The following is a 13,697-nucleotide window of genomic DNA, read 5'->3' as shown; positions in this document are numbered from 1 at the left end:
CTACTTTTCCATGTGTAAGTTACAAAAGTAGAAGCCTTTAAAAAGGAAACCACTTTGTACCTACCTTACCAATACACTGCAAACCCCAAAACCTGACTGAAAGCACTAGGCAGCACGTCCCAAAGCTTGACCTGGTACCAACCAGGTGCCTCCCCAGGGCAGCAGCTCGGCTGGAAGCTTTAGTCTGTTGCAGAGACACACGGTGAGGGCACACTTTGATTCCAAGGAGACTTCTTTCCATCCCTGTATTGGCTCATTATCAGTTGAAGCCAGGAATGCAGCACTATTCCCCTTTTTCATGTCACAAACTGGAAGGTTAGACACCTGAGAACAGGGCAGCCCAAGCTGCTGGTACAGAATCCACACCTTGCTCTTCAGGTAGAGTTTAATTAGAGGTAAAACATCACACGTGAGCAGCTCAGCAATACCAACGCCTCTGGATTAACTTAATCACAGGAAACAGACAATGCAGCTCTCAGCAGCTTACAGATCCATCCATTTCCACAGTACCAACTGCTTTCACATGGGTGAGGTTTAGGTAAATACTCAGTAATTCTGTTGAGTAAGCTGTAACACAAAGGCAGATCCCACGAGTCCTCAGATTTCACTTCTGACTCTGTAGCCAACAGGAATCTGTCTGTTTTACAACAGAGCTTAAAACAACTCCCTGTAAGCTGCTGGGAAGTGCTGTGTTAGTGGGCTGTGTCAAAAGCCTGGTGTCAGAAGACTCCTTTCTATGTCTCAGACTCAGTGTTAGTCAACGTGATTCAACTTGAAGCAAGAGAATCTCAACATCACACAGCAACACCACTCAAGAAAAATATCCAGCATCTCTAGGTTATGGTAGATCACTGCCTTTTCAAGCAAAAAACCCCTCCCAAACCCAAAAGATGACAACAAACCCCAGTCCCCCAGTCATTATTTGTGCAGCCACCTTGCAATACCAAAGGGGCAAAGATAGGTCACTCAACAAATGCACTGAGAAAGCAGCAGCACACAGGGGTCATTCTGGCAATGCAGGAAAACTGTTCCACAAAGGACCATTGCCACGTGTCTCAAATCACAGGAGTTCTTCCAAATAAACTCCAAGTGGAGAAAAGTCTTCCAAGTTCACTTAATTCCCATTCTGCTACTGAGTTAACAACTCATGTGCTCCCTGAGCACCGTACCTCATTAAAAAAAGCTGGTTTGCTGATTAAACTCTTCTCTAGCAAGGCACAGAAAGCCCTAAGAGTGACCTGAATGAAGGAGCAGGACTAACACCACCTATTTCCTAACACATTCTTTAGTTAGCTGCGGTGTGTGCAGCCTGTCTTGGAGAAATGGCTTCACTTTATAGTCTGAACACCTACAGCTCATGGAATAAGCTGCCGTGTTTTGTTGAGTACAGACATGTTCCAGTAAGACATCAGGAAGAGATTCAAGCAGTGACAGCTTGGAATGAAGAACCCATCATTAACAGTAAGTCGTGGTGACCTTTTCCTCCAATCCTGGTATTTCTCACTGGCAGCAACACCAGGGTTAGGAGTTGGGAAGCTCTGCTTTGAAGAACATCTCCCTTAAATTTCACGTCTATTTTAGGCACTAATAAACAGTATTTTGGTCAGGTTGGAAGGTACTATATAAACAGACTATTTTTTTCATGGATTGAAGATACAAATGACCTCACTGGACATGCCAGCTGTACAAACAGCCTATGCTGTCAGGTGTGAATGTTGCATGGTGGGAACCATGAACCTTCTACTTTTCCGACAGCGCACAGAGGCAGCAGCCAGATGTTGGGCTGTTACTTGTGGCAATTTATTTCAGTGGTCAATAAAACAGGACAGAGACAGGAGAACCTCTCAAACCAGAGACAGTTCCAGCTCCAGGCTGGGATCCTGTTCCCTCTGAAGTCAGTACTGGGAGCTCTGACTGAACAGGCAGCGTCACGGGCTCATAATGCTTTGGATGAGCTCTCTGCAGATTCCTTATCACCTGCAGCATTTCATGCATGGCCTTCAACAACCCCTGTGCAGACAAGTGTGTGAGGGAGAGAGGCAGCAGAGAGAAAGGAAAAGGACACTGTGCCTGGGAGGCAGGGACAGAGGCCAGAGTACCAGGAGGCAGGACCAGGCTGCTGGACGGTCAGAGGCTGCAGGGGAGCTCTCCCAGCCCAGGGAACCAGCGTGCTGAAGCAGCAGAGGCTATGTCTGAGCTTCAGCATGCCCCCATGCTCTAATGGTCTACTTGGCCAGTTGAGCCCAGGAAAAGAAACAGAAGAAAGCAAGAAACAACCAAAAAGAAAAAAAAAAGAAAGAAGGTGTTTTATTAATCGATCTTATTCTTGCCTCATTTTATTACTCTCCATCTACCTATGCAGTGAGTGATTTTTCTCTGCAGCATTCCCAGCACTGGCTTAGAAGCTGGATTATTACACCCCTCGGTATCCTATTTTTCTCTGCAGCATTCCCAGCACTGACTTAGAAGCTGGATTACTACACCCCTCAGTGTCCCATTTTGTTGCGGAAGCAGGAAGGGAACATGGAACAAGCCTACCCCATCTCCTGCATGTCCCAGGCTGCACAGCTCTCAGCCCACTGAGACAAAGCCAGGGAACAGGAAAACAAAGAACAGCAGCCTCACAGTTCAGTGTTTTGCAAGACTAGACTCATTTAAGCACTGGCAGGCATCCCACTCCACGCATGGTACAGGGAAAAAAAAACCCAACCAAAAAAGAAAGTAACAGGTTGTTTCAAAATCTGTTCAGTTTAACAGCAAAATCTAGGTACTCTGCACTGTTTCTTTCAAGGACTTTAAAACATATATAATTCAAATACTGTAAGCTGTGATACACATCCCCAAACTCATTTAAAGCTTCATTTACTGTTGCTGCTCAGTGAGAAACAAGCAACAAGGGATCGCAGTGGAAAAGGTTACGACAGGGGCAATGAGCTCAGCACAAACACGTTAGAACTCGCCATTCAGCGTGAGAAGGAGAGGCAGTGCTGTCCCTTCTAAAAATAGAAAAGTACAAGGAGGAAAAAAACCACATAACAAAAGTGGCCCCATTGTTGTGCAGTTCTCTGAGCGGGGCAGGAAGCGAAGCCGCTTCTCACAGGCGCAGGCGGGCGCAGAGCTCGGGCTGGGAGGCAGAGTGGAAATGCTGCCAGGCTGCAAGTTCAGATTATCTGCAGAACAAAGCTGCCCCAGACCTCAAACGTGTTCATGCCTGGGAGGATCTAACTCTTAATCACAGTTTCCTATGCAGGAGCACCACCTGATGATCAGTCATAGGCAGTATCACTTTCACTCGCTCACGGCTGTTCTGAAAATTAATTGTTCACAGAATCCCAGACTGGTCTGTGTTGGAAGGGACCCCAAGGGTCACAGAGCTCCAACCCCCTGCCACAGGCAGGGACACCAACCTCCAGGCCTGGAGCTGCACAAGGCTGCCCAGGGCCCCAGCCAACCTGGCCTTGAACACCCCCAGGGACGGGGCACCCACCTCCTCTCTGGGCAGCCTGTTCCAGCTCCTCACCACTCTCTCTGCAAAGAACTTCCCCCTAATATCTCATCTCACCCTTCCCTCCTCCAGCTTCACTCCATCCCCCTTGTCCTGCCAGTCTCTGCCCTTTAACAAGCTGATTCCCCTCCTGTTTCTCTGCTCCCTTCAGGGTCTGGAAGGCTGCAGTGAGGTCCCCCCACAGCCTTCTGGACCAGAAATTGTGTGCTACCTACATGCTGGTGAACTATGTCAGTATCAAAGCCCAATAGTTCCCAAGTGGTTTTGCTGGTACATTATCTGTACTAATATTTCATTAGGAAACTCAAATTCTCCCTGCCTTTGCAAGTATTTCCTGAAACCAGAGTTGGTGTTACTGTCACCCTTCTGTGGGGTGTCCTTACCTAAGGACACAGAGGCCTGAAGGGCCAAGAGAATCTTAGACCACGTTCCCTGCAACACATACGATTCGTATCTAAGACAAGACTCATTTTGCAGCAGGACTGAACAGGCACCAGGACCCATTCTCAGGGGGCTGCAGCAGCTCGTGTGTCCCCACCGCCTGCGCTGGTCACTCACCCTGTGGCACGAGGTCCAGCACACCAGGAAAACCCCCAGACCTACATGTTTTGTAGGTGTGCAATCAGCATCTCCAGTGTGAGCACGTGGGGTGGTGGCTGTACTTCCAAACCCACCCAAAATTACCTTCATCTTCTCAAATCCATAGCCCTCCTGGCACTCCTGCCCTACCTGTCATGCTTGTTCTCTTGTGCCGCCCGCAGCAGCTCCTGGATGTTTTTCGTGATCTGCTCGGTTTTCCGAATCACGTCTTCTGTACTGGGCAAACTGGAGCTGGGGGCTGTGTCTGTGTCTTCAGGGATGGATCCTTCCCCCTGCCAAATGACGCTCCTCTGCCGGCCCTTCCTGCCTGACCTGTGGAGGAACAGGGCAGAGGTCAGCCTGTGGGACAGAGTGGGGGCTGCTCCACAACCCCCCGCCAGCTCTGCGTCACGGCACCTACCCCGGCTCCTCCAGCTCCAGGGGGGTGGTGGGGTTATCGTAGTCACTCTCGGACACGCTGCTCTGCTTCTCCAGCTTTGAGGTCTGCAATGAACAGAGATTCCTTTCAGTGCTGTGCCAGTGTACACAGGCTTGCTCTTCAGCACAGCAGCCCCTGCACGAGCCGCTACCCTGGAGCCTGGTGCTCCCACCCGTCCTGTGCCGGGCTCCTGCTGCCAGCCTGTACCTGAGGACATGGGCACTGGAACAAGAATTGAGGCCCAACACAAGGTGGGAGGCTGAACCTGAACCAGCTGAGGGAGGCCCATGAGAGAGCAGAGGCCAAATCAAGCATGGAGGTCTAAACACGGAGCTGGCCCAGGCATGGGAAGCCCACTGCAGAATGGGAAACCAAAAAGAAAGTTGAGGACTGCTGCAATGGGAAAGCCAAACTACAGACAGGAGACTGCAGTGATGGTGGGAGGCTCACTGTGGAGGCCAAACTGCATGTGAAGAACCAAAGGCCATATAGGAGGCCAAACCAAGGAGTCTTGAAGTCTGTCACAGAGGCCAATACAAGGTTGGGAGACCAAATCAGGGGGAGCTGTGGCCCACAGCAGAGCACAGGATGAAACAAGAGTGGCAGGATCCCCATCAGGAGCAGAGGGCCACTGAAGAATGTGTGTTGAAAAGAGGGTGGGAGGCCATTCCCACAGGGGAAGCTGAAAGGAGACATGGAAGGAAGCTGAGGCCACACTGAGCATTGTACACCCACTGTGGAGTGGGAGGCTGACCCGACTGGAAGGTGGAGCCCAGAGTGAAGGCTGAATGAAGAGTGGGATACCACAATGAACCTGGAGGCCAAATCCAGTGAAGAGGCCAAACCCAGAGCGAAGACCCACACCTGAGTGGGGGGCACACAGTGGAAAAGAGGCTGACCTGAGCCCCTGACCCTGAACTCAGAATGGGGGCCCACCACAGAGCAGGAGGTCAAACCCAGGCTGGGAGGTATGCAAGGAAGGCGAGGTGAAACCCAGAGCGGGAGGACCACGGCAGGGGGAAGGGCAAAGATGGGGCTGGAGGCTGAACCAAGCCTGGTAGGCCCACCAAAGAGTGCAGGCCAGGCCATGGGAAGACCAGAGTGCTGCTCCAGAGGGCAGAAGCCATAAGCAGACGCCAGAGGCCCAGTATTTTCCTGCTATACCTTTCAGGTGGCTTTCCCTGGGGCGATCACCAGGATCCAGTGCCTACCCCCTGCTCCTCTCCCAGGTGTGATGGCACAACACCCATCACCTCCCCTATAGACCAGTTCTGCACCTCCCAGCACAACATCCAACCCACAAGCAAGGATGATGCTCAGGTTTTTTCCTAAATGCTTTCAAAGGTTTTTTTGTTTTGTTTTACCCTTTTTTGGTTCACTCTCTGCTAACACCCAGAAGCACACTTGCACCACAACAGCTCACGAGCGCTCTCCCTGCAGATCCTCACATCCCACCCCCTCTGTCAGCTCAGGGTTCAAAGCAGACTTTCAGACAGAGCTTGGCTCCCTTCTCTGATCTGGTTTAATCTTCTTGGATATTTTATGCCCAGGCAATACAACACCCTGGAGGTCTGTGCTACGAATACCTACTGTCAGGCTGATGCTGCCAACATACAGCTTGAAGCCCCTGAGGCACACTCACATCCTCAACCATGTCCCAGGAATCACCTGCTCTCATCTTTACATCCCTGACCCATACACTATGGTAATAACTCTTTCACCTCAAGGACTGACCAGAAACGTGGCCAGGAATTGGCTCCCATTGGTAAAGATCCAGTAAGCTTGTTAAACACTCACCCAACAGTACAACCACCAGTTTGTAACTCTGAAGTACCCAGAGTATGAACACTTTCCATCCCTTTTAAAGTTACTCTACAGAGAAGGAAAAGAGCCAAGCATATTTTAACACCTCCCAGCACAGCCAGTAAAGATCAACTGGGACAGCAACACATGCTTTGAAGAGACTGAGCTATTACAGGGTCTGACCCTTCCCCTCTCCCAGAGAGAGAGAAAAACACCACCATTAGTGGCAACACTCCATGTGATGGCCAGGAACACAAATGACAACAATGAACTACAAGAATAGGGTATTACAGAATCAGTAATACAGCACAGAGCCTGTGTACAATAAAAAGCAACCAACCCACCTTCTGGAAGGTTCTAGCACTATGCAGCACTGACAGCAGCTGCAGCCAAACCTAGATCTGCGTTTGACTGAGCAGGATGTTCCCTTCTAAGTTTTGCATCTAGCTCTACTTGCAAATCTACTTCTAGACTGATAGGTCCACTCAAAATAAAACAGGGACACAAGAATTTGAAAAGCAGGTTCTTAATCCCAGCAGTGTGGCCACTCTTCATCTAAACCCACAGGCTTGTTTTTGGGAAAATCTAGTATTATATAGTAAAATTTGATGAGAGACTCTACACAACACTTGCCCAAGGAACAAATGAGGTGATGATTTCATCGTACTAACCACCCAGAAAAAGCAGGAAGAGGAAGAACTCTTCTTGAAAGAGCTTTTCAAAAATTCCATTAAGCCTTACAGAGAAATACAAATACCCAAGTTTACTCTCAGGAAGTCTTTTGTTTTAACACAGAAATATAAACCTTGAGCACCCAATACAACAAAATAGGCACAAGCCACTCATTATGTCCTAAGAAATGAAGGCAAATGCCAGCCCACAGGACCCTGTATCAGTATTTGCTAAGTTAAGGAGGTGTAGTCAGGGCAAGACCTTGAAGCGTTATCGACCTGTTCTGCTGATGGGGGTACTTTCTGGAAGCAGTGCAGGGTGGTAGCTCGGGCTGCTTGAACAGAACTACACAACCTATGGGTTGCTTGACCTCAGCATTCTTTAGTCTGTGACATGTTAGGCTGCACCAGCTCAGCACCCACGACATCAGTCCCAGCCCCTTCACAACCAGAAATGGATGTTATTCTAGGGCTGCAAAGTGGTTTTCCCTCCTTTTGAATATGCAACTTGCAGTTAGTTCAAGGACCCTAAAACAAGGGTTACAAGGCCTGGAACAGGCTGCCCAGGGATGTTGTTGAGTCACCTTCCCTGGATGTGTTTAAAAAAAGGGTAGATGAGGTACTTGGGGATATGGTTTAGCTTAGGATGGGATTGGTTGGACTTGATGATCTTCAAAGGGTCTTTTCCAACCTTGTGACTCTGTGACCCCTGAATAAAACCAGCCTATCAAACTATTTGCCTTGCTGAACCTGTCCTTGAGCAAGGTGGCATTTTGCACTCACTTCTAGCAAAGGAGTTTGAGTAAGAGTACATTAACTGTCCCACTACAAAAAAAATAGAGAACAGTGCTTTAAAAAGTGCAAGAAGCTGGACAAGGCTCCGTCAAACAGCCTGAAGTTCATATATGAGGCCACAGCAAAGACTCTTTGGAGTAACACAAGCTTACAGGCTGCATTTAATGTTTCTTGTTAGCACAGTGATTTTTGGTCCTTGAGTCAGTACTGCTGCTAAACCCCCTAAGGACAAAGTCCTGATGATCCTGATGGAACAGCATTATAAGCATCCTTTAGACACACGTTCATCTCACCCTGAAAGGAGTCTTGCTAAAAACAATTCCCATGCCCATTCCAACCTTCACCTGCTGAGGCCAGCAGAAAGCAGGCTGGCTGGCACTGCCTGTACCAGTGGGATGCTCAAAGGACTCGTTTCAATCAAAGGAAAGAACATCTGAGACATAAACAGTACCGGTCCCAGCTGGGATTGGTGCAGACTGGCAGCCCCCCCAAGAAAGCAGGCTTTAAAGCCAGGCCCCCACGAGCTTCAGACGCCTCATGCAGTGCAGTTTAGTCAGTAGGAAGAGTTATATATTCGCTTATGAAGTACCAGCCTGGCAGATTACTTCCCAAACAGCAACCAACTTGTCTTCTGGCTGCTTTGAGTGTTAGGCAGCTGAAGAAGTGATCCAGAGTAACTGTGCGTGGTGTTAAACGCTGGAGAACGCAGCTGTTGTGAAGTTAGAGAGAGGAAAGTGTCCACAGCTCGTGGCAAAGAGAGGGAAAGTGATGAAACACTGCTTCATGCAAGCATGAAGGCTAATCAGCGTGGAAGGGGAGAAGGCAGAGGCATAAAGGCTTCTAGGGAGATGAAGCCTCCTCCAGGTAAGAGGCCGGTTGGGAAGGTACTTAACCCTTCGTGTGCTTTCATCCCTTGACCAGGAAAGCGTGGAGGGGAAGGAAGGTAGAGATGAAGAGGAGGTCACAAACGCACTCCTCCCGATCTAAAAATGGGAAAGAGAAAAACACTGGGGCAAACCAACACCAAAACACAGGTAAATTAACTGAAATCAAGGAACATTCTTAAAACCACGGAGATGACATAAAGCAAGAGTGACTTTGAGAATCTGGCTGAGCCTGAGTGGACTCAATTCTTTTAAAACACAATTGACTTCAGGTTAATTTAAAATACTCAGATTCCAGAGGTGCTAAAATCCACAGAGAATAAAGTACATTCACCATAGTACCAAATTAACTAACTCCACAAACCAAATTGATCCTTGAGAACTGCTACTTCTGTGCAAATGTCAAGCCAAATGACCACAGGCCCTTCACAAAGCACCCTCATGTTTTGCAAACGCTGCCACACACAAAGAATTCTGACATTTCTTGCTGCCAGAACTGCCTTGCTATCAGCGTGCCAGTGTGTTGTAAAGGGCTGAACTGTTTCTCTGGAAGGAAATATATCCTAGTGCTACCAATAGGGAAACATACTGAACCAAATGTGTAAGGGTGAAATATGTGCCTAGAAAACATTGTCCCATATTCCTGCCCATGGGGCAACCCAAAAAGATGCAACAAAAAATGACCTTTAGTGAGCACTAGTGTCTGTTGGGTCACTTATCTGAAGTGTGAACACGTCAGTGCAGAGTCCTTGTGGCTCCACTTCTAGCACATCATACAGGAAAATACTAAACCAGAAGAATTTGTTCAACTAACAGATCTAAACCATCGTCAGCCTCCGGTTCCAAACTCATTAAAATAAGAAATTGGTGGCCTAATGAAAAAGTTAGCTTTGCTTTTATTTTTGAAAGGTGGTTCTGAAGTTCCACAAACTGGCACATGCCTGTATAGCTCAAAGAAATAAGTCCATGAACTTTACCTGCCTTCTTGGAATACTATTTCCCACCCCCATCCTGGTTTTCACACAGCCACACGCTGATATTTGGCATATATATTGTGGTTAAAAGAAAGAGCTGAGCACAAGCCAAAAGCTCCAGTTTACATATTCCAGAACAGCTTTTACTTTTCCAAACATCAAGATCCTGAGGACATGTTAATACAGCAAACATTAACAATTCCAACAGTTCAGGTTCCCTCTGAGGCAGAGAGCTGGGCAGCTTTGGTAAGTGCACAGAGTTGGGATAGAGAGGAAAGCTGAACGTAAGAAGAAAGGCAGAAGCATCAGCAGTTTTACTTACATGTGGAGGGAAAGGCTGCAGTCTTGTTATGCTCTCTTCTGGGTATGTGACCTCTCCCATGGGGAGGTAGGGTTTCTGCCCTGATCCAGTCTCATACATGGACATGGGTCTGCTACCCCGTGCAGATGGTCGTCGCTTTAAAGAAGAATTGTTGGTAGGGTCTGTGTATTCAGAACCAGTTTGGACCTGATATATATTGGTTGTGGCCTGTCTTCTGAGGTTGGTATTTTCACTCTGAAGCGTTTGAAGCTGAAAGAAACGTTTAGCAGTGGGACTTTGTTTGTCTAAGAGCAAGCGTCAACAGCAAACTGACTCTACAATACACGCTTGTCAGCTCTACCAGTACATCCAGTTTCTAGTAGCTGGGGACTGATTTCTTAGTGAAAAATCTACTTGGCTTGTTTAGTATAAGCAGAGAAACAGCCACGTTCCAGATCTGGAAATGTTTATGTGCCAATTTCCTGCAAGCTAAATTAGAGCTTGAAATTGGCTGTTGTAGTTTAACAAAAAATAAACCACCACCAAACCCAGACAACACAATCCATTTCTTCCAGCCTGGCTGCACTGGCACGTGAATCATGTAACATCATGAGCTGGTGTGGGGAAGGACTGCCAACACAACAGCTTTTCAAGCACAGCAATCCCTCTCAGCAGTCAAAACTTAAAGAGGACTTTAACATAATTGGAAATGCCAAAACTACAGCAGAGACACCAGAGGCAGCGCAAAGAAAACTAGAGCTCGCTCTGCAAAGCAAGAGGAGAGTTCAGCTTATGAAAAGCAGGGATCAGCTACTGCTTTCTGAGAAGCCAACAGGAAATAATTCCAAAGTTTTCTACCATTATGTATTTGGCTGAGGGTAAAAATGCAACAATCCTGATATTTTTAAATGGAGTTACTTGGAGTAAGTTTGCTATATTAACACATCATAAAGAAGAGAGGTAAAAAAAGTCACTGTCAGCAATTCTAACCATAATTGAGTGATTTTCAAACAGCTGATGGCCTTTTCGATGGGAAACTGCCTGTTTACTGCTTGCATTTACTTTGCATCACATGGACCTTCAAGAACATAATCTCCATCCAAAAAATCCCATTTTGCCCAGAGCACTTCACAGAACCCTAAATTAAATGCACAGATTCCCATCGAGATCTTTATGCTGCTTCTCCCCACTTTGTGTGCTCTGCAGTAAGGTGCATCAAGTCTTAATGGAGGATCAGGCAGGAGTAAACTTGAACATTCAAAGCAATTAAATAGGTCAATGTAATAGTTATAGTTATTCTTCCAAAACTCTTTCATGTTTTATAATTCAGTTTTTGGTAATGCAAACTCAGACCAAACTCTTAACCCCTTATAAGCACCTAAAAAAAAGCCCACAGGCATTAAAAATACAAGCTTTTCCCATAAGAATGCCCACTAAAGTAACAGAACTATTTCTTTTTTAGTTTAGGAAGAATCTCCTCTGAAGTGGCATTCATCAAGTGCAGCTTTGCCTCTTCCTTAACGAGATCTTTTGCTTAGTAATCACCATGCAAAAGATTAGATACACAGTTGGATAATAAGGTGATACAGGAAGTGGAGAGATTATTTTTCTTTTAAAGTTTATGATCTTCTAAACCTTTGCTTAGGAAGAAAAACCCCAACACCATGGGTCTCATGTCTTGAATGGCATCTATTGCATTAGAATTGCTGAAGTAGTACAAATAGATGGGTGTCTTGCCACAAACACCCCAGCAGAGACTCCCTGCACTGGATTGGGGTTCCCAGCAGCTCAGAGCTAAGACAGATGTCACCCATTCCTCCCACCCTGCAATGGCACATGGCTACAGTGCTTCTTCACCAACCCAGAGCCACTGAACACCAAGGAAAAGAAGCCCCACAGCTACATACATCACTGGGACATGAAGTCAGTGCAACAGCTCATCTTCAAGGTGAGTGGGTCCTGGCTGTGCCATCGTTCAAAACAAGTTCAACTGCAGCACAGCAGAGAGCTCTCTTCTCCTACACATCATTAATATATTAAAGTCTCACCAATTCACAGGCCAGGAAGATTTTCTTTTAGCCATAAATAGTCTTAACTGTTTGAAGAAACTCACTGTGAGGGAAAAGTTAATTCAACTGATGCAGAGAAATGCTTCACCAGTACGAGCTGTTAAAAGATCAAGGAAACACCCTGAGATCTCTTGGGCTCCTCTCAGTATTCACCATTCCAGGAGAGCTGAAAGGCTGAAAACACAGCTGTAACAGCTGGATGGCACTTCACACACAAGGGTATTTGAATTTGGCCTCAGATGCCAAGAGCTCAGCAGTCCCCACCACTCTCCAGAGCATCGTCCCCTCTGCCTCAGAACAAGGGGGAAACAAGCTGTCAGCACAGGTCTGCCTCTCCAGCAGTACAGCTTGAACAACTTTCTCTACAGGGAGAGAGATTTCTGCAGCACTTACTGGAAGTCTTGCAGTGTTGTCATGATTTGGAAAACATGAGTTTTAACACCAGGTACAGCACTGATTTGAGGAAGCTGCCAGCCCTTTCAAAGCTAGCATGACAGACAGGGTGGTGAGCTCAATACAGATAGAAACTCTCCTTTGCCCTACACAAATCTGATGGCAAGGCATTCAACAAACTGTTAGTTTATTTACATAAGGATTAGGAGGCCTGGCTTCTACACTGGGTTTGAGCTTTAAGGATTTTAGCAGAAAATACTCAGTTTTCTGTTTCTGTCAGGCTTTCTATCCACAGTCACTGATATTCTAAGAGATCCTTCTCCTTGGCGACACCAAACCCACCACCGAAGGTTTAAAGCAGCAATCAAGTTCACCACCAGATCCTTTACTTGCTACTTCCCACAGATTCAAATGCAAGCAAATACATCTTTGCCTCCTGGTATACAAGAACATTTTATTTCCTACTGCCAAACTGGATCAGGATTTTCATTTCCCTTCGTTCCAGCCAGGCTCATGAATGGAAAAAGCCCAAGGCTGTAACCAGCAGCACTGGAACCACGTTACACAGGTATGTGTTGCAAGGGTTCAGAGGTGTGCTGGCACCTACCTCCTCATTGTTGCAAACTGCTTCTCTTGAGGCAAGAGAAGAAAAACATACAAGACTTGCAGCAACTTCTTGTCACCTGGATAGCTTATGTCAAAGTGAACTAAGCAGATTATCATCATCTGCACCAGAAAACCCCACTCAAACATGTGCTGCACTTGTATTTACAGTCTTGTATCTGATTCCAAAGCAGTTCCATTGATAAAAGCTTTCTCACTACCCTGAGTAATTGCAGCTTTAGTTTCAGGTTTATTCTGGAGGTGAAGGGGTCACACTACTGTGCCTGTTACCTTTTTCTGCATGATTCTCAGCTCATCACTCAAGTTGATGTTCACCTTCATTAACTGCTGAATCTTTACCTCAGAAGCCACCAAGGCATTTTTAACTTGCATATATTCTTGGGCTGTCACTGGTCCATCTGACAGGTCTGAATCCAGGCTCTGGGAAAGGGAAGAGAACAATACTTACACCACTGAGAAACAGATTGCCAAGAGAAAATGAGACAGTGAGAGTTCAACAGCTTTCCATGGACTTACTTTAAAGGAAGCATGGTTCAAATTAAGTTCAAATTAATAAGATCCATTCATTAAAATAGGTTCAGTCCAACACAGAGCAAACCTTATGCCAATCAATTCCTGGCTCCTCTATGCACAGAAACATTTATCCAGCCACACAGTACT

The 13,697-nt window shown here is 46.7% G+C and overlaps 1 protein-coding gene across 2 annotated transcripts in view; it reads right to left on the bottom strand.

The window, feature by feature from the left end:
* The window catches only part of GIT2 (GIT ArfGAP 2), a gene marked incomplete at its 5' end in the record, with an annotated part of 29,539 nt that overhangs the window by 2,624 nt on the left and 13,218 nt on the right, over positions 1-13,697 (bottom strand). The window contains 5 exons of one of the 2 annotated variants that reach the window (XM_084271804.1): positions 4,235-4,417; positions 4,506-4,588; positions 8,686-8,775; positions 9,973-10,221; positions 13,308-13,457. In XM_084271804.1, the coding sequence (XP_084127930.1) occupies positions 4,235-4,417; positions 4,506-4,588; positions 8,686-8,775; positions 9,973-10,221; positions 13,308-13,457 (755 nt within the window). The remainder of the gene's footprint in view (positions 1-4,234; positions 4,418-4,505; positions 4,589-8,685; positions 8,776-9,972; positions 10,222-13,307; positions 13,458-13,697) is intronic. The other variant, XM_084271805.1, reaches the window with a different exon arrangement.

Source organism: Gallinula chloropus, assembly GCF_964237585.1.
Source record: "Gallinula chloropus genome assembly, chromosome: 17".
NCBI lineage: Eukaryota > Metazoa > Chordata > Aves > Gruiformes > Rallidae > Gallinula > Gallinula chloropus.
The sequence above is the reverse complement of the archived record's forward strand: the minus strand, read 5'-3'. Positions and strand labels throughout refer to the sequence as shown.